The sequence below is a fragment of the Triticum urartu genome, chromosome 3A, assembly GCF_056163025.1.
Source record: "Triticum urartu cultivar PI428250 chromosome 3A, HENAU_Tu73, whole genome shotgun sequence".
NCBI classification, from domain to species: Eukaryota; Viridiplantae; Streptophyta; class Magnoliopsida; order Poales; family Poaceae; genus Triticum; species Triticum urartu.
In genome coordinates this window covers 84,818,378-84,839,857 of record NC_141875.1, presented here as the reverse complement: position 1 = coordinate 84,839,857, position 21,480 = coordinate 84,818,378, and the positions used below count along the sequence as shown (strand labels likewise).

The 21,480-nt window shown below is 44.1% G+C and overlaps 1 protein-coding gene across 1 annotated transcript; it reads right to left on the bottom strand.

Moving 5' to 3' along the window:
• Nucleotides 1-1,499: 1,499 nt before the first annotated feature.
• LOC147978697 (uncharacterized) lies at nucleotides 1,500-4,256 on the bottom strand. The gene is made up of 3 exons (XM_087514854.1): nucleotides 3,437-4,256; nucleotides 2,003-2,839; nucleotides 1,500-1,723 (listed from the first exon to the last, which is right to left on the bottom strand). The coding sequence occupies exons 1-3, from the start codon at nucleotides 4,254-4,256 to the stop codon at nucleotides 1,500-1,502; spliced, it is 1,881 nt and encodes a 626-aa protein (XP_087370980.1).
• Nucleotides 4,257-21,480: the final 17,224 nt, after the last annotated feature.

Here is a 21,480-nt window from a genome sequence, read left to right as displayed (position 1 = left end):
GTCCATATGAAAAGATTCAAAAACTCCAAGTTTTAGAAAGATTTCAAATGAAGATCAAGCAAATAAGAGAGGGCAAAAACCAGGCTGTCACAAACCTCCCCCACTTAGAATGAATCTCATCCTCGAGATTCGGTTGCTTGGGAAAACCACTCTGGATACTGATCCTTTAGGAATTCTTCCCGCTCCAGTTGCTTCTGATTCTATGTGATGCTCCCACTGAACCTTGTAAAATTTTCTGACTTTACTGCGAGTGACCCTTTCCATTTGATCCAAAATTTTAAATGGTCTCTCTTCATAAGTTAAATCTTTTGCCAACTCTATCTCAGCCATAGCAATCCTTTTCTCAGGCAGGGATATGCATCGTCTCAATTGCGAAACATGAAACACGTCGTGCACGTCTGCCAATTCAGGGGGTAGTTCCAGTTGATATGCAACAGTACCCACTCGAGACATAATCGGGAATGGACCAATAAATCTGGGGGCCAGCTTTCCACGAGTCTGAAATCTCCTGAATCCTTTCATAGGAGTGACTCGGAGGTATACGTGTTCTCCGGGTTCAAAACTGACCTGCCGGTGCTGTGCATCATAATAACTCTTCTATCGAGATTTGGCCAATTGCAATCTATCTCTGATTTCCTTAACTTGTTTCTCAGCTTCCATCATGAGATCTGTTCCGAAGATACGGCTATCTCCAGTTTGAGACCAATTTAAAGGAGTGCGGCACTTACATCCATACAGAGCTTCATATGGTGGCATCTTTAGACTGGTCTGGAAATTGTTGTTATAAGAAAACTCGGCATATGGCAAGCAGTCTTCCAATTTAGCTCCCTTGGCTAGCACACAGGCCCGCAACATATCTTTGAGTATTTGATTTACCCGCTCTGTCTGTCCATCCGTCTAAGGATGATAGGCAGTACTATATTTCAGCGCTGTCCCCAAGGCTTGATGGAGATGGGACCAAAAAGCAGAGGTAAACAAGGAACCTCGGTCGGAAGTGATAGTTCGGGGTACTCCATGCAGACTGACTATTCAGGATACATACAGCTGTGCGAGTTGATTTGCTCTGTATGTGGTGCTGATCGGGATGAAGTGAGCAACCTTGGTTAGGGTGTCTACTATAACCCAGATTGCATCTTTGCCCCGCTGAGTCTTACGCAATCCTGTAATGAAATCCATACAAACGTCAACCCATTTCCATTGTGAAACTGGCAGCGGTTGGAGGAGTCCGGCTAGCTTCTGATGCTTTGCCTTCACCTTGTTGCATATGTCGCAACAGGCCACAAAATAGGCAATGTCTTTCTTCATCCCATCCCACCAGAATATTTGTCTAAGGTCCTCGTACATTTTTGTACCTCCCAGGTGAATGGAATATGAGGATTCGTGTGCTTCTGACAGGATTTTCTTCTTCAAATCCGGTTGATTGGGTACACAAATTCATCCACGGGGAATCGGAGGGTACCGAATTTGTCCTTGGAGAAATCAGGGGCCTGCTTTGCCATCTAGCCCTTGGCACGTCTTTGTAGCTTGGCGTCAGCTGCCTGGGCCTTGCGGATCTCCACCTCAAGTGTGGGGGTAACTTCCAAAATATTAGCGAGGCCAGCATCCACGATGACCAAGTTGAGCTGAGCGATCTCCTCTTGAAGTTTGGGAGGCAATGATTTCAATATGGCATTTAAGCTGACGGGCTTTCGACTGAGCACATCGGCAATGACGTTGGCCTTGCCTGGATGGTAATTCATTCCAAGGTCATAATCCTTGACCAACTATAGCCATCTTCGTTGACGAGGATTTAAATCTGGCTGAGTGAAGATGTACTTGAGACTTTTGTGGTCGGTAAAAATTTGGCACCTTTTTCCAATGAGGTAGTGTCTCCAAATTTTTAATGCATGAACCACCGCAGCCAATTCCAAATCATGGGTTGGATAATTTCCCTCATGGGGTCGTAGCTGTCGCGATGCATATGCTACTACCTTGCTGTCTTGCATAAGCACGCAACCAATACCTTGCCTGGAGGCATCGCAGCACACATCAAAGCTGTGATAAATGTCTGGAAGAGTTAATACAGGTGCGGTTGTCAAACGTATCTTCAACTCATTAAAACTCTTCTCACAATCCTCCGTCCACTTAAACTTCTTATCCTTTTTGAGCAGCTCCGTCATGGGTTTAGCAATTTTGGAAAACCCTTCAATAAAACGACGATAATATCCAGCTAATCTAAGGAAACTCTGGATCTGCGTCACAGTCGTTGGCGGCACCCAATTGAGCACATCCTTTACTTTGCTCGGGTCCACGCCTATACCTTCGGCGGATAGTACATGTCCGAGAAACCCAACTTTCTTGAGCCAAAATTCGCATTTACTGAACTTGGCGTATAGCTGATGGTCGCGGAGTCGCTGCAGCACTGCTCGGAGGTGATCCTTGTGCTCTTCTTCACCCTTGGAGTAAATGAGGATGTCATCGATGAAGACTACCATGAATTTGTTGAGGAAGTCCATGAATACTTTTTTCATCATATGCATGAAGAAAGCAGGGGCATTGGTGAGACCAAAGGACATCACGGTATATTCGTAAAGACCGTACTGAGTAGTGAATGCGGTCTTAGGGATATCCTCCTTTTTAATTTTGAGCTGATGATATCCGGTCCGTAAATCAATTTTAGAGAATACCTTAGCCCCACTGAGCTGATCAAATAGATCATCAATCCTTGGCAGAGGATATTTATTTTTGATGGTGACCTCATTCAGCTGGCAGTAATCTACGCACATGCAGAGACTACCATCCTTTTTGTCCACGAAAATAGCAGGTGATCCCCATGGTGAAGAGCTGGGACGAATATAACCTGTTTGGAGCAATTCATCAAGCTGTTTCTTTAGCTCCACTAATTCTGATGAGGGCATCCGGTAATACTTCTTGTATAATAGTGCAGTTCCGGGCACAAGATCTATCGCAAACTCTAGTTCCCGATCTGGTGGCATGCCTGGCAGTTCTTCCGGAAATACATCAGGGTGCTCACTGACCACAGGAATAAATTCCAATTCAACCACAGCGGTGCAAACTAATTCTGGCTTGGGTATTTTCTTGCGAGCATAGAATTTGGTAAGCTGCCCATTCAGACTGGTCAAAGTGACTTCTCGGGTTGCATAGTTTATGCAAACTTGATATCGCGTCAACCAATTCATACCCAATATAATATCCAACTTTTCAGACTCAATGATTATCAAAGATGTTGGAAAGTAGACTCCATTGATATTGATCTCCAGATCATGGCAGACCAGATTGCTCTTGATTATAGATCCCGGGGTTTGTACCAGCATATTTTTGCCCAAAAGCGTGCAAGGAAAGTTGTTTTGGGCAGCAAAACTCCGAGAAATAAAAGAATGGGAAGCCCCAGAGTCAAATAAAATTATGGTAGGTATGTCATTAACATAAAACATACCAATGACGACTTCTGTCTTTTCTTGGGCTTCATCAGCGGAGATATGATGCACGTGCCCAGTGAAGTTTTGCTGGGTTGGCCATGACTCCATAAAGTTGACTTGTGGCCTGCTTAGGGCATTCATCTTGTTGTTCTTGGGGTACTGTCTGGCATAATGTTCGTTCTGCCCACAATTGAAGCAAGAATTATTGTGCTGACGCTCCTCATGTGTTGGGTTGGTCACGACATTCTTGACTTGAGTGATGGTCTTGTTAACATTCTGCTGCCAATTTGGCTTATATTCCACCTGAGTCTGCTGCCAGGTACGAGCCTTTTGCACTGGTTGCCCATCCTTCTTTGGCTCAAACTTACTCTTGTTGTCGTTGTTAACAGGCCTATTATCTGCTATAAGCTTGTGCTCCCATTCAGCAATGAAGGCCTTGTTCACCAGAATTTGGAAATCTGGGAAATGAAGCATACTGAGAGTACACCGGAGTTGTGGATTTAGACCTCCAAGAAATCTATCAATCTTTCTTTCTTCGATGGCCACGTCATAAAGAGAGTAATGGGCCAGATGATTGAATTTTTGCAAATATTCGGCCACAGACCAATTTCCTTGGACGAGCGCGAGAAATTCACGCTGCTTAGTCTTCATAACTCCAGTAGGGATATGATATTTTCGGAACTGATCCTTAAACTTTTCCCAGGTGATTTCCTCATCAACCGGCCACATGGCCTTTGTATTTTCCCACCATATGGCAGTTGCGCCCTCAAGATAATGAGTGGCAAAGGGAACTTTATCATTTCCTTCAATACGAGCAATCTCAAGCTTTTTCTCCATTGTGCGCAACCAATCGTCTGCATCCAATGGGTCAACAATCTGACTGAAGCTGGGCGGATTGGTCCTCTAAAAATCTGACAGCTTTGAGTGATGACCATTCTGATTTCCATTCTATCCAACCATAGCTTGCACAGTTCTCAATATTTCAATCAGATCATTGTTCCTTTTTTCTTCAAACATACGCAGAATTTGCTCGGTGGAGGGAGGATTAGGTGGTGGAGGTGGTGGCGGAACGTACGGGTCGTTAGAATGTCTTGCTTGTCGTGCGGAACGATGAACAAGAGTTCCCTCATGAATGTTGCTACTGCTGCCTCCACGCGTCATCCTATTGTGGATTTTTTCCAAGACAACGCAATCGAGATGAGAAACACCCAAGAATAAAATTGGGGAAAAGCTAGCGACAAATCCCGGAAGGAAACAGAAGAGCGAAGAAAATACGGCAAATAAAGTCTCAACATAATTATACATAGACTCATACATGAAAGATAAACAATATGACTAGTTCAGCTACTCTCATACATGCAACAAAACATCATGACTCGTACGACTACATCCGTACATCATCCAGACAACTGTGAATACTCAAAGATACTACTGCTCTGCTGGTGCTGCGGCGTCCTCCCCTGAAGCGGTCTTGGATCCCGAACTGACGTGGTTAACGGAAACCTCCGGGTTAAAGGTAACACGACGGTGCTACCTCGAGGGCTCTCCCTCAGGGGCAGGGGTAGGATGAAGCATCGGGGCTATAGGAGTAGCGGGAAGTGAGACCCACTCGGCAGGAGTACTGAGAGGGTTCACAGCCGAGACGCCCGTGCTACTCGGAGGAGTAACCGGCGAAATAGGGGAGCTAGAGCTGACTGGAACATAAGGGGTAAATCCCAGGGAAGATGGGGTAGTGGCGGATCTAGAGGTGACTAAAGTAGCGGCTAAAGCAGTACGGGCACGAGTCAGCTCTCGAGCCAGCTCGTGGATCATGAGATAGCTAGCAGTGACATAACGAGCAAGGTGGCTAGCAACGCTATCAGACTCCGGATCAATGAGAGGGAAACGGACATGATCGTTGTCGTGCAGAGATGGGTAGTAATAGAAACCTGGGTGGTTTTGCATTCGGACCTCGTTGTAGTGAAGCTCGACAAGGACCTCAAATGCAGCAAACTGGACAACCTGAGAAGCGGTGGAGGCGTAACCGCTCCGACAAGTATGAGTGTAAGAGCTGGAATCGGAACTAGTGCACAGAGTGACCACTGCGTGATACTCATACACTGAATCAACTAGATGCTCCCGGTACACACGATAGACTGGGCCGCCTTCGAGAGGGTACAACCGACGCCACATGTTGCGAAGGAGGTGCGGTGACGTGTATGACATCAGCTGCAACTGCCATGGATACGGCACCGAAGCCATCTACACCCACAACCATTAGCAGGTTAACATAAAAAAATATAAACCGTATGCATGCAATGCAACAACCAACACAAATTACTACTGACACTCAACTTAAACTCGTATCTAACATCCAGTTAACACGTCGCAGTCTAGCGTGGCCTACAGTCAGCGCGGCTCTGATACCAAGCGTTGTGGCACCCCGGCTCAGAGCGACCGGTTTACCATGCATTGCCAGCCCAGAGACCATGTCTTTTGGCAACACACAACATCTTGGTACAGAAAACAACCGCTTTATTGATGCTAGCAGAACAGAGTTTATATTACAATAGTTGTCGAGGCCAAGCGGCACACCCGGTGCGGCTGAACAATATGTACATTATTTAGTGAACATAAAGGGGCCTCGATCAGGACAACTACGTGGCAGCGGAATAACATCGTAGCAGAAGCTCCATATCACAGGGACACCGATGTGGACACGATCTAGACTCGAGCAGCGCTCCTCCCCAACGAGACTTTCCTGAAATCTAGCATGACATGCCAGGTCAGTACATTGAATGTACTTGCAAGCTCACAACAGGCATAATCATAATGGCAAACAATATCATGATACTTAACCAATTATTAATAATGCGACACTACATGTCAAACATGTTGTGATCATGCTCGAACGTCCCTCGGGACAACTTACCAACCGGGATCATTTCCGGATCAGAAACAAACCACCAACGTGGTCTTAACAAGAGTAACTCGTGATCCTTACGACAATCACAAGCACGACCAATATCTGGTCCCGAATATCTCGATGGCCTTTCTGCCATCCTCAACAATGCAAAGTTCATAGCTTAGTGTGCAAATTTTATTAAACGTTGACTCATGGTGGGACCTACTACGAGGTGTCCGTGACCGTGGACTCGGCTATCGATATGTTATACACTCTCCAGAGGTAGCACACTGTACGAGGGGGTGAAGATCAGGTGGAAGATGCCGGTGCGGAGGCCACCAACGGCAACACGCGCGCGCGAGCCGGCGGAGGAGAACTTGACGAGGAAATCATCTCTGGCATGGATGTGGACGGAGAACTCATGAGAAGCGAGGCCATAGCGTGCGTGCAGAGCGTCGAAGACGGCCTCCCTGGTGACACCGGAGCGGCGTCCAGCGACCATGGCGAGTAGCGCGCGCTCAAGATCTCGCTCCACCGCGACAAGCTCCGCGGACCGGGGGAGGTAGCAGATGGCGCCGGTGGGGTATTCAATTTGCAATTAAGCGATACACTACTCTGCAGATGCTACTGGAGAAAATATGCCCTAGAGGCAATAATAAAGTTGTTATTTATATTTTCTTATATTATGATAAATTTTTATTATTCATGCAAGAATTGTATTAACCGGAAACTTAGTACATGTGTGAATGCATAGACAAACAAAGTGTCCCTAGTATGCCTCTACTTGACTAGCTCGTTAATCAAAGATGGTTAAGTTTCCTGGCCATGGACATGTGTTGTCATTTGATGAACGGGATCACATCATTAGAGAATGATGTGATGGACAAGACCCATCTGTTAGCTTAGCATAATGATCGTTCAGTTTTATTGCTACTACTTTCTTCACGACTTATACATGTTCCTCTGACTATGAAATTATGGAACTCCCGAATACCGGAGTAACACCTTGTGTGCTATAAAATGTCACAACATAACTGTGTGATTATAAAGATGCTCTACAGGTGTCTTCGATGGTGTTTGTTGAGTTGGCATAGATCGAGATTAGGATTTGTCACTCCGTGTATCGGAGAGGTATCTCTGGACCCTCTCGGTAATGCACATCACTCTGAGCGTTGCAAGCATTGTGACTAATGAGTTAGTTACGGGATGATGCATTACGGAACAAGTAAAGAGACTTGCCGGTAACGAGGTTGAACTAGGTATGAGGATACTAACGATCGAATCTCGGGCAAGTAACATACCGATGACAAAGGGAACAACATATGTTGTTATGCGGTTTGACCGATAAAGATCTTCGTAGAATATGTAGGAACCAATATGAGCATCCAGGTTCCGCTATTGGTTATTGACCAGAGATGAGTCTCGGTCATGTCTACATAGTTCTCGAATCCGCAGGATCCGCACGCTTAACGTTCAATGACGATCGGTATTATGAGTTTATGTGTTTTGATGTACCGAAGGTAGTTCGGAGTCCCGGATATGATCACGGACATAACGAGGAGTCTCGAAATGGTAAAGACATAAAGATTAATATATTGGACGGCTATATTCGGACACCAGAAGGGTTTCAGATGATCTCGGATAAAACCGGAGTGCCGGAGGGGTTACCAGAACCCCCCGGGGGACTAATGGGCCTTGATGGGCCCTAGTGGAGAGAGAGAGGGGCTGGCCAGGGCAGCCCACGCGCCCCCTCCCCTTGAGTCCAAATAGGACAAGGAAGGAGGGGCGGCGCCCCCTTGCCTTTCCCCTCTCGCACTCCTTCCTTCCCCCTCCTAGTGGGACTAGGAAAGGGGAGTCCTACTCCCACTAGGAGGAGGACTCCTCCTCTTGGCGCGCCCTCCTAGGGCCGGCCGGCCTCCCCCCTTGCTCCTTTATATACAGGGGCAGGGGGCACCCCATGGACACACAAGTTGATCATTGATCTTTTAGCCGTGTGCGGTGCCCCCCTCCACCATAATCCACCTCGGTCATATCGTAGCGGTGCTTAGGCGAAGCCCTGTGTCGGTAGCTTCATCAACACCTTCATCATGCCGTCGTGTTGACGGAACTCTCCCGCGAAGCTCTACTGGATCGTGAGTTCGTGGGACGTCACTGAGCTGAACGTGTGCAGATCGCGAAGGTGTCGTACGTTCGGTACTAGGATCGGTCGATCGTGAAGACGTACGACTACGTCAACCGTGTTGTCATAACGCTTCCACTTACGGTCTACAAGGGTACGGACGATACTCTCCCCTCTCGTTGCTATGCATCACCATGATCTTGCGTGTGCGTAGGAAAACTCTAAAATTACTACGTTCCCCAACTGTGGCATCAGAGCCAGGTCTATGCGTAGATGTTATATGCATGAGTAGAACACAAAGGAGTTGTGGGCATGGGTATATACATATTGCTTGCCATCACTAGTTGATTCTTGATTCGGCGGTATTGTTGGATGAAGCAGCTCAGACGACATTACACGTACGCTTACGCGAGACTGGTTCTACCGACGTGCTTCGCACACAGGTTGCTAGTGGGTGTCTGTTTCTCCAACTTCGGTTGAATCGGTTTCAATGAACAGGGTTCTTTCTAAAGATCAAAAAGCAATCACTATACTACGTTGTGGTTTTTGATGCGTAGGTAAGAACGGTTCTTGCTTAGCCTGTAGCAGCCACGTAAAACTTGCAACAATAAAGTAGAGGACATCTAACTTGTTTTTGCAGGTCATGTTGTGATGTGATATGGTCAAGACGTGATGAGATATAAATTGTTGTATGAGATGATCATGTTTTGTTAAAGTCATCGGCAACTGGCAGGAGCCTTATGGTTGTCTCTTTATTGCATAAGATGCAAGCGCCATATAATTGCTTTACTTTATCGCTATGCGATAGCAATAGTTGCAAAATCAATAGTTGGCGAGACGACCATGTGACAACACATTGATAAAGATCAAGATGATGGAGATCATGGTGTCATGCCGGTAACAATGGAGATCATGACGGTACTTTGGAGACGGAGATCAAAGGCACAAGATGATAATGGCCATATCATGTCACGTATTTTGATTGCATGTGATGTTTATCTTTTATGCATCTTATTTTCCTCAGTACAATGGTAGCTTTATAAGATGATCCCTTACTAAAATTTCAAGGTATAAGTGTTCTTCCTAAGTATGCACCGTTGCGACAGTTCTTCGTGCCGAGACACCATGTGATGATCGGGTGTGATAAGCTCTACGTTCACATACAATGGGTGCAAGCCAATTTTGCACACGCGGAATACTCAGGTTAAACTTGACGAGCCTAGCATATGCAGATATGGCCTCGGAACACTGGAGACCGAAAGGTCGAGCGTGAATCATATAGTAGATATGATCAACATAGTGATGCTCACCATTGAAAACTACTCCATCTCACGTGATGATCGGACATGGTTTAGTTGATTCGGATCACGTGATCACTTAGATGATTAGAGGGATGTCTATCTAAGTGGGAGTTCTTAAGTAATATGATTAATTGAACTTTAAATTTATCATGAACTTAGACCTGGTAATATTAGCATATCTATGTCATAGATCAATAGCTCGTGTTTAGCTCCCCTGTTTTATTTTTGATATGCTCCTAGAGAAAAACTATGTTGAAAAATGTTTGTAGCGATGCAGACTAGGTCTGTGATCTGAGGATTATCCTCATTGCTGCACAGAAGAATTATGTCCTTGATGCACCGCTAGGTGACAGACCTATTGCAAGAGCAGATGCACACGTTATGAACGTTTGACAAAGCTCGGTATGATGACTGCTTAATAGTTTAGTGCACCATGATTTACGGCTTAGAAGAGGGACTTCAAAAATGTTTTGAAATGTCATGGAGCATATGAGATGTTCCAAGAGCTGAAATTGGTATTTCAGACTCATGCCCGAGTCAAGAGGTATGAGACCTCTGACAAGTACTTTGCCTACAAGATGGAGGAGAATAGCTCAGCTAGTGAGCATGTGCTCAGAATGTCTGAGTACTACAATCACTTGAATCAAGTGGGAGTTAATCTTCCAGATAAGATAGTGATTGGCAGAGTTCTCTAGTCACTATCACCAAGTTACTGGAATTTCGTGATGAACTACAATATGCAAGGGATAACTGAAACGATTCCCAAGCTCTTCGTGATGCTGAAATCGACGAAGGTAGAAATCAAGAAAAGCATCAAGTGTTGATGGTTGACAAGACCACTAGTTTCAAGAAAAGGGCAAAGGGAAGAAGGGGAACTTCAAGAAGAACGGCAAGCAAGTTGCTGCTCAAGTGAAGAAGCCCAAGTCTAGACCTAAGCCCGAGACTAAGTGCTTCTACTGCAAAGGGACTGGTCACTGGAAGCCGAGCTGCCCTAAGTATCTGTCGGATAAGAAGGATGGCAAAGTGAACAAAGGTATATTTGATATACATGTTATTGATGTGTACTTTACTAGTGTTTATAGAAACCCCTCAGTATTTGATACTAGTTCAGTTGCTAAGATTAGTAACTCGAAACGGGAGTTGCAGAATGAACAAAGACTAGTTAAGGGTGAAGTGACGATGTGTGTTGGAAGTGGTTCCAAGATTGATATGATCATCATCGCACACTCCCTATACTTTTGAGATTAGTGTTGAACCTAAATAAATGTTATTTGGTGTTTGCGTTAAGCATGAATATGATTTGATCATGATTATTGCAATACGGTTATTCATTTAAAGTCAGAGAATAATTGTTGTTCTATTTACATGAATAAAACCTTCAATGGTCATACACCCAAGGTGAATGGTTTATTGAATCTCAATCGTAGTGATACACATATTTATAATATTGAATCCAAAAGATGCAAACTTAATAAGGATAGTGCAACTTATTTATGGCACTGCCGTTTAGGTCATATTGGTGTAAAGCGCATGAAGAAAATCCATGCTGATGGGCTTTTGGAATCACTTGATTATGAATTAGTTGATGCTTGCGAACCATGCCTCATGGGCAAGATGACTAAGACTCCGTTCTCCGGAACAATGGAGCGAGGAACAGACTTGTTGGAAATAATACATACTGATGTATGCAGTCCGATGAGTGTTGAGGCTCGCGGCAGGTATCGTTATTTTCTAACCTTCACAGATGATTCGAACAGATATGGGTATATCTAGATGAAACATAAATCTGAAACATTTGAAAAGTTCAAATAATTTTAGAGTGAAGTGGAAAATCATCGTAACAAGATAATAAAGTTTCTACGATCTGATATTGGAGAGGAATATTTTGAGTTACGAGTTTGGTCTTCATTTGAAACAATGCGGAACAGTTTCGCAACTCACGCCACCTGGAACACCACATCGTAATGGTGTGTCCGAACGTCGTAATAGTACTTTATTGGATATGGTGCGATCTATGATGGCTCTTACCGATTTACCACTATCGTTTTTGGGATATGCATTAGAGACAGCTGCATTCACGTTAAATAGGGCACCATCTAAATCTGTTGAGATGACACCGTATGAACTATGGTTTGGCAAGAAACCTAAGCTGTCGTTTCTTAAAGTTTGGGGTTGCGATGCTTATGAGAAAAAGTTTCAAACCGATAAGCTCAAACCCAAATCGGAGAAATGTGTCTTCATAGGATACCCAAAGGAGACATTTGGGTACACCTTCTATCACAGATACGAAGGCAAGATATTTTATTGCTAAGAATGGATCCTTTCTAGAGAAGGAGTTTCTCTCGAAAGAAGTGAGTGGGAGGAAAGTAGAACTTGATGAGGTAATTGTACCTTCTCCCGAATTGAAAGTAGTTCATCTCAGAAATCAGTTCCACTGATTCCTACACCAATTAGCGAGGAAGCTAACTGAAAGTGAGTTATATCGACTAGAGGGGGGGTGAATAGGCGATTTTTATGAATTCTTCACTGGGAATTTGCAGGTGAGGAAATTCCTGAATGAAGAAGTACTTGCAGCGGAATAAGTACTCAGAAGTAAACATAACAAAACATGAGCATGGTCTTCATGATGAAATGAAAACAAACACAGAGTACAGAAAGCGTAAACACGGGATAAACATAATGAAGACCAACAGACTGAAGAAATTGAGCTGAGGAAAAAGAGAAAGTCTTTAGCCAAAGTCTTCAAACAGATATGAACAAGCACACAACACAGAAATGAGGAAATGGAAGGGTTGAAGAAATGGAACCAGTTAGCTCGATGAAGACAATGATTTGGTAGACCAGTTCCAACTGCTGTGTGATACGTCCCCAACGTATCTATAATTTTTGATTGCTCCATGCTATATTATCTACTGTTTTGGACTATATTGGGCTTTATTTTCCACTTTTATATTATTTTTGGGACTAACCTATTAACCGGAGGCCCAACCCAGAATTGTTGTTTTTGCCTATTTTAGTGTTTCGAAGAAACGGAATATCAAACGGAGTCCAAACGGAATAAAATCTTCGGGAACGTGATTTTCTCACCGAATGTGATCCAGGAGACTTGGACCCTGCTCCAAGGAACAAAAGAGGCGGTCACGAGGGTGGGGGCCCCCCCTAGGGCGCGTCCCCCCTAGGGCACGCCCCTGCCTCGTGGGCCCCTCGTTGCTCCTCCGGCGTACTTCTTCCTCCTATATATACACACGTACCCCCAAACGATCAGAACAGGAGCCAAAAACCTAATTCCACCGCCGCAACTTTCTGTATCCACGAGATCCCATCTTGGGGCCTATTCCGGAGCTCCACCGGAAGAGGGTCGTCATCACGGAGGGCTTCTACATCATCCTAGCCTCTCTGATGAAGTGTGAGTAGTTTACCTCAGACCTTCGGGTCCATAGTTAGTAGCTAGATGGCTTCTTCTCTCTCTTTGAATCTCAATACAAAGTTCTCCCCCTCTCTTGTGGAGATCTATTTGATGTAATCTTCTTTTTGCGGTGTGTTTGTTGAGACCGATGAATTGTGGGTTTATGATCAAGTCTATCTATGAATAATATTTGAATCTTCTCTGAATTCTTTTATGTATGATTGGTTATCTTTGCAAGTCTCTTCGAATTATCCGTTTGGTTTGGCCAACTAGATTGGTAGTTCTTGCCATGGGAGAAGTGCTTAGCTTTGGGTTCGATCTTGCGGTGTCCTTACCCAGTGACAGAAGGGGCAGCAAGGCACGTATTGCATCGTTGCCATCGAGGATAACAAGATGGGGTTTATTTCATATTGCATGAATTTATCTCTCTACATCATGTCATCTTGCTTAAGGCGTTACTCTGTTTTTAACTTAATACTCTACATGCATGCTGGATAGCGGTCGATGAGTGGAGTAATAGTAGTAGATGCAGAATCGTTTCGATCTACTTTTCACGGACGTGATGCCTATATACATGATCATGCCTAGATATTCTCATAACTATGCTCAATTTTGTCAATTGCTCAACAGTAATTTGTTCACCCACCGTAGAATACTTATGCTCTCGAGAGAAGCCACTAGTGAAACCTATGGCCCCCAGGTCTATTCTCATCATATCAATCTCCATCACTTTAATCTTGCTTTGCTTTTTTACTTTGCATCTTTATACCAAAAATACCAAAAATATTATATCTATCAGATCTCACTCTCGTAAGTGACCGTGAAGGGATTGACAACCCCTAACCGCGTTGGTTGCGAGTAGCTATCGTTTTGTGCAGGTACGAGGAACTTGAGCGTGGCCGCCTACTGGATTGATACCTTGGTTCTCAAAAACTGAGGGAAATACTTACGCTACTCTGCTGCATCATCCCTTCCTCTTCGGGGAAAACCAACGCAAGCTCAAGACGTAGCACTGTGACAGTTGTACGTCTGGTTAGGGCGGCTAGGTATTTAAACCTGAGGACACATAGTCTCGGACACCCAGTCCTGAACACGCAGCTCAGGACATTTAGTCCTCACCGTATTCCCCTTGAGCTAAGGTCACACAGACCTCGCCCAATCACTTGTGGTAAGTCTTCAGGTGACTTCGAAACCTTCACATACTTGGTCACTCGGCGATCCACAATTTCCTCTTGGATGCTCTAGACCATGACGCCTAACCGTCTGGAAGATGCACAGTCTTCAAAGGTAACAAGCGTCAGATCCACACAGGATCAATCTCTTCGGTGATGCTCAATCACTTTGGGTTTGTAGGTGTTTGGGTTTGGGTTTTCCTCACTTGATGATTTTCACTCAAAATCCTCGGAGGATGGGATGCTCTCAAATGACAAGTGTCAGTTTCTCTCGGAGCAGCCAACCATCTAGTGGTTGTAGGGGGCGGCTATTTATAGCCTAGGGACCAGCCCGACATGATAAGACATAAATGCCCTTCAATGATATGCCCGTTAGGTGGGTAGATATTTTGGGACAGCTGGCGCATAGCACAGCAACGGTCAGAATTTTGAGTATCAAATTCCTCAGGGCTATCATGTTCCTCACTGTGTAGGCAATCCGCACTAGCGAATTCCTAACTCCTCAGTCAGAACAAATTCCTCAGAGACCATAAGAACTTCGTCTCTGTCACTGAAGAAATTGACTGAGCTGTATGAGATTTACAATGGCTTCACTTAAAGGGATTGGTAGGTGTAGGATTTGAGTTGAGCATCACTTGGAAATTTTTCCTTAGTATCTCCTCGACCCCCTTTAACAGTACGGTGTTTCCTATGACTCAAGAAAGAGAAAATAAAACAAAGAACAAAAGTCTTCATGCTTCATGTTCCTCGAATGAATACCAAGTCTTCAGGATCACACCAATTCCTTCACTTTCAAAGTCTTCAGAAAGCCAAAGTCTTCAGTCGAAGAACTTCATTTTTAGGGGTCGACTTTCTCTGTAAATATCAAACTCCTCATAGACTTATAGACCTGTGTACACTCACAAACGCATCAGTCCCTTAACCTATAAGTCTTCAATACACCAAAATCACTGAGGGGCACTAGATGCACTTACAATCTCCCCCTTTTTGGTGATTGATGACAATATAGTTTAAGTTTTCAACGGGGATAAACATATGAAGTGTAAATACTGAAATTGAGGAATTTGATTGCAAGATATAAAAGAACTCCCCCTGAATATGTGCATAGTGAGGAATTTGCTTTTGAAGCAATGCACACTTTGAAGAGTAGAATCATGGAGATCTCCCCCTATATCTTGTAATTCATACACGCATTTAACATATAATATGAAGAATTTGAAATGCATGATGAAATATGGTGACTGATGTAATTTAGCATGCGTGCATTAATATTAATGAGGAATAAGCATGCAGAAAAACTCAGCAAAAGTATCAGACCACCATAGAGTTTAAGTTTACAACTCGATCCAGCAAAGTCTTCAAAAGAACGAGAGTTGTAACTTAGAAGGAAAAAAACACCCATACAGGTAGACCCGCTTGAAGACTAACTCAAATTTCTCCCCCTTTGTCATCAAATGACCAAAAGGGTCGAAAAATGAGGACTAACGCCCCTGAAGAATATCAAGTTGATGGAGGAGCGCCAGCATTGTTGGGGTCGTTTGTTGTTGTAGGGCCTGCTACAGTGTCGTCCAAGTCTTCAAACTCGTCGGTGTCACGGGATGAAGAATATGAGCTGGCCACCAAGGAAGGAACTTTGACTTTCTTGAATTTCTTCGCTGGAGGTGCAGACCAATCAAAGTTCTCCATGAGACCTATTTGATTCAGATCTTCTTCACCATACAGATGTGATAATATAGCCCAGGTGCGACCGAAAACTTCATGGAGGTAGTAATGGTTTTTCTTCACTGCATTATGTGTAGCAGTCATGTTGTGAAGAAGAGAACCAAACTGGCGCTTAACCCAATTATGGTTTCGATCCACCTTCTGGTGAAGAATAAGAAGCAGCTCACGGTCAGTCATTACTCTAGGAGCTGTGGCTTGAGGATTTGGCTTGGATGCATGTGCAGCAGAATCATGAGTGGCAGAGTCATCATTGGTGGAGTAAGATGCAGCTTTGCGAAACTGACCATCCAATGGACGAATGCCTTCATCAATGATAGCAGGTGCCTTGCCCTTTTCATCAGCTGAGGAATAAGTCTGCTTGACGACTTCAATTGGGGGCAGGTAGCTGAGGTGATTCTAAAAGTCAGCCTTGTAGTTTAGTGAAGACCTTGTTTTGAGGAATCTCATAATCCAAGGAGCATAAGGCTTCAACTCAAACGGAGAGAGTGCAACATTTGCTAGAGTCCTCATGAAGAAATCATGATAATTGACAGGAATGCCATGTATGACGTTGAATAGAAGATTCTTCATGATGCCAACAATTTCCTCATCAGACGAGTCGTGGCCTTTGATAGGACTCATTGTCCTCGTCAGAATGCGATAGACTGTTCTGGGCACATATAGCAATTCTTTCATGAGGAATTTGGTCCTTGGGGCCTGACCGGGCTTCAGGGGCTTCATCATCACTTGCATGTAATGGCAGTGAGTTCAGGCTCCTGGTACAGATAGCGAGCTCCTTCAAGGGGTGGACTGATGGGCAGGGCGTGAAGGAATTCAGAGGCCGATGCCTTATAATGAGTGTTATCGGTCATCCAGTGCAATACCCAAGTGTTGATATCATCAGGATCACCTGTGATGTGCAGTGTAGCGTAGAACTGAAGAATAAGCTCTTCACTCCAATCAACAATGTCAGAGCAAAAGTTGAGGAGGCCTGCGTCATGAAGCACACTGAGGACAGGAGAGAAGCAAGGCAGCGATTCCATGTCCACGTGAGGAATATGCTCGTGATAGAAGACTTTATCCTTGTTGAAGAGCAGTGAAGAATAGAAATTGGCCTGGCTGGCAGTCCAGAAGCGCTTCCTCCTAAGACGAGCAAAGTCATAAGGATTGTAGTCCATGAAGAATACATGCTCGCTAAAGAAGTCATCAGCCTTGAATTTTTGCTTCTTTGAGACGGTATCCTTTGGCTTGGGTGAGGAGGGCCAGTCAATTGCATCACAACCTCAGGGATCTCGATCTCAGGTTCCGCAGGCTGAGGAATTTCAGGTTCTTCTTCAGTGGCAGCCCGGGACTTCAATTCTTCATTTACATTTTCTTCGGCACTAGTGGCTGGAATCTCTTCATGGACAGACGGTGTGGCATGAGGTTCTCCAGATCCCATTTGTACTTCAGTAGTGACAGGGGACTGAGAAATTTGTTGTAGGGGTGTGAACAGAGGAGAATTGGGATGCGACTTTCCCAAAAGTCATCGTTCAACACTGGAGTTGTGCATCCAATGTCCACATCTTCGTCTTCATTCATTTCTTCAATGCCGGCCTCTTCAGCAGTGAACTGAGGCATGGGCGATGAGACTATTGGGGTTGAAGGGATTTCATCCGCTTCAATTTCTTCATCCAACTCCTCTGAAGAAGCAGCAGAAGGAATGTCTTCATCGGATCCGCTTGGGATCACGTATTCTTCATCAAAAGGAACAAGGTCCTTTGATGGCATATATGAGATAGGAACAACATAAATTGGATTTTCAAATGAGCTGGTCAGTGGCTTCATTTTCTTCGGAGCTGAAGAATCTGATGCAGTTGATGCCTTCCTTTTCTTCATAGTTGCACGCTCTACAGCCTTGGTCTTCTTCACATCTGATGCAGATGGAAGGATCAGAGTTGGTGTATGCGCAGGAGGAGCAGAGGAATTTGGTTCAAGATCTTCAGGCACAACTGATGCAGTTGTCATGACTTCTTCATTTTCTTCAAGCGCAACACTAGTGGTTGCCCTAGCAATTTCTTCAGCGGCTGGAATGTAGTCATCATCCCTAGTACTAGCATTTTCTTCAGTAGCCTGAGTATCATCAGCGGTGCTGGCATTTTCTTCAGTAGGCTGAGCAGATGCTTCAGCCTGAGGATTTTCTTGTTGCGTTGGGGCTGCAACATTGGAAGTGAACTGTTTAGTTAGTTTCACAAAACGAACCTTGGCTCCCAGCCAATCAGCGCGGTATGCGTCAAATTCATCACTGAGTTTCTTGATCTCAGATTGAATAGTGACAGGTTCTTCAGTTGTCATAGACAACATTTTTCTTCAGGAAGCGCTCCTTTTTGTACTACGCTTTCTTCAACTGCCTGGCCTTTTCAAATTTCCATTTTTCTTTCTGAATGGAGTCAACATATGACTTTGGCCAGGAGCCAGTTTGAAGTCAGGCATAGGAGTGTTGGGGTCCTTGTGCCTGAGATCAATGTAATCAAGGATCAATTTTGGATCCAAAATCAGAGGCACACTTGTGCCTTTGGCTCTAGCGGCCCTGAGTTGCTTGTCCCTGATGATTTCAGCAAGTTCTTCATCATCAGCTTCGTCTTCATCAGACAGCACTTGAAAGGCAACCTGCTTCTTGTGAGGACTTGGTCAAGAGCCTGGTCCAGCAGTGGCCTTTCTCTTCAGCAGAGAAGGGCCAGTTGATGAATTTGGTGCAGCTGAAGAACTAGCAGAAGCTCCTGAGGCAATAGAGATGCCTGTTGTCCTTTGGCACGTGGTGAGATGCATAGGTGATGAGGATTTTGATGGAGGAGTTGAGGACTTTGGAGGAGCTGGCACGGCTTGAGGAATTGGCCGTGAGGGCTTTGAAGAATCTGGCCGTGAGGGCATTGCTGAGGAACTTGGCCGTGAGGGCATTGGGGTTGAAGCACTTGGCTTATGAGCCGGCTTTTTTGGCATGGCCTTCTTTGGCTTGCTTGCAGAGGCCTCAGCAGTGGCAGCAGCAGCAACAGTCTTCATTGAATTTCCTCACTGCTTCCTTAGCTACTCTAGCTAGCTTGGCCTGGCGCTTGGCCCATTCATCAGGATAATCCTCACCACGCTTGAGGCTGGTGGGATCATCTACTTGGCCAGGTGCTAACGAAGGTCTTGGGCATGGAGGATGAAGAGCGAATTTCTTCATATACTTGGGAGTAACATATCTGTATTCCCTCCATTCCCGTGCCCATCTCCTCTCTATCCTTTGGATGCGCACTTTGCGCTCATTCTTAGTTTCCTTTCCATGGGTGGCCTCATCAGGAGTGCAATAATCCTTGTATATATCCTCAGGGATTTCAAACACAGTGTTGACTTCCAGCTTCTTTCCTCCCTTCTGAGATTTCTTGCCATCTGCCATTTTCTTCAGCTGAGGGTTTTGAACGATTGAGTTCTCTGAAGAGGTATGCAACTTTTCTTCGAGGAATGCTGCAAATGAGTTAAGTTGATGAGAACCTAATGATTCAGCAGCGGACATGTGTACCTATGAATAGAGTATAGTTGCGAGGAATTTGGAGAGGTCATATGCGTTCTCAGAAGGTTTTTGCAATAAGAACAAGTTTGAGGAACCAGTTGAGTCTTGAAGAATTTCACTAAGCGTTCTTTGACTTAGGTTCCAAAGTTGTACAGATTTGAAAATCCACACAATTGAGGAATCTTGAAGAAAAATGTTGCTTAGAGAAACAGATCAAGAACAGATGATATGTGAGGTGTCTAGTGTGTGAGGATTTGAAGAAAACACCTTTTGAAGATTTGAAGAAAAACAACTGAATCAACAAGGGTAGTAAAAGTAACTTCTAATTACCCTGGACGAAGAACACGACGAACTGGGAAGTGTAGATTTGAATCTCATTGGTTCAGATCTTCCACGCCCTAACTTGGCTGAGGAAGACAGCTACGGTGGCGGCGGAGTGAAGAAATCCACATCCAGCGTGAGTACAGCGGCGACGAGGTCAAGGCAGTGAAGCTCTTCCTCACCGGCAATGATGAAAGTAGCGGCAGCGCTAGGGTTTGAGAGCTCGAGCGAGGGAGTGAGGTCGAGCGGAGTAAAAGTGAAGTGAGGAAGGGAGAGGGGTAAGCCGAAGTGAAAAACTGCTCGCCCGAGGAAATAGGACGAACGTGCCCCCGACCCTTCTCATTCGCTTGACATGTGTCACTCACGTACTGAGAGGTGATGTCGTGTGTGATCGTGGGTGAATAGGATAAGTATTATCATGAAATGTGTAACGGTTTGAGCGGCAAAGGCCGAAAATTCAGATAAGATAAGTTTAAAGTTACGTTCGCAATTTCTTCTGCTGACAAGGGCACAGTTATATATATATATATATACATATACATATATACATATATATATAGAGAGAGAGAGAGCTATTCTGTTACGCGTAACAGAATACCCTACTTGAACTGATGAATTCAAGCGGTTGAACTGATGAAATTTGAGCGATTGAACTGATGCTTTCTGTTGCTGTTAAAAATCGTCTTCTTTAGTTCAAATTATTTTGCAATTTTTTTTTGTTAAAACGGGGCGTGTAATATATCGTTGGAAAGCTCTTGACACCCACATTACAATCTTATAATTTGTTTTTGCAAAAAAAATATGATTTAAGAGCAGTTTTGAAAAAATCGTTTTTTTTCAAAACCGAAAACGCGAATCATATTTTGGACTTAATTTTCAAACGGTTTGTCGGAATTGAGCAAATGAGCTGGCGTTGGAAAGCTTGTGAAAAATCCGCATCTTCCATATATCTACTATTTTTTCAAATTTTATGTGATTTAAAAGTAATTTAAAAAAGGTGAAATTCTGGGCGAAATGTTTTTTCACTGTTTTTTGCAAACGGTTTGTCGGATTGACGCAAATGATACGGCGTTGGAAAGCTATGAAAAATGCACAAATTCTAATTCTTTACGGTTTAAATACGAATTCAAATACGGTTAAAATTGGTTTTGAACGCGGTTTTTTAAAAAAGTTTGTCGAAATGAGACAAATAATATACCGTTGGATAACTATCGAAAATGCGAAACTTAGTCATGTTGGACGTTTTCTCTACTTCGCAACTGTTTAAGAGTAATCTTGAATACGGCATGACGGATCCTGTTGTTTTCTCATCTGAAAAACAGAATAGTCGTACTGATATATGTGTATGTTTGTATTGAGCTATTTTTTGTAGAGTAATTTCAAATGGTTCCGAAAAAAGGTACTTGTACTGATGCTTGCATGGGTTTGTAGTAAGTGTGTCTTCACATAACTAGACTTTGCTCTATTTTTTGGGTAATATTTTTCTCGTAAATTTTCAACGGTTTACTGTATCCTAGCCCTGAACTTGCATGGTTTATATTGTTGAACTGAATGTTATTGTATGTCGGCCCTGTACTTTCATGGTTTATATCATCGAACTGAATGATATTTTTTTCAAAAAGAAAATT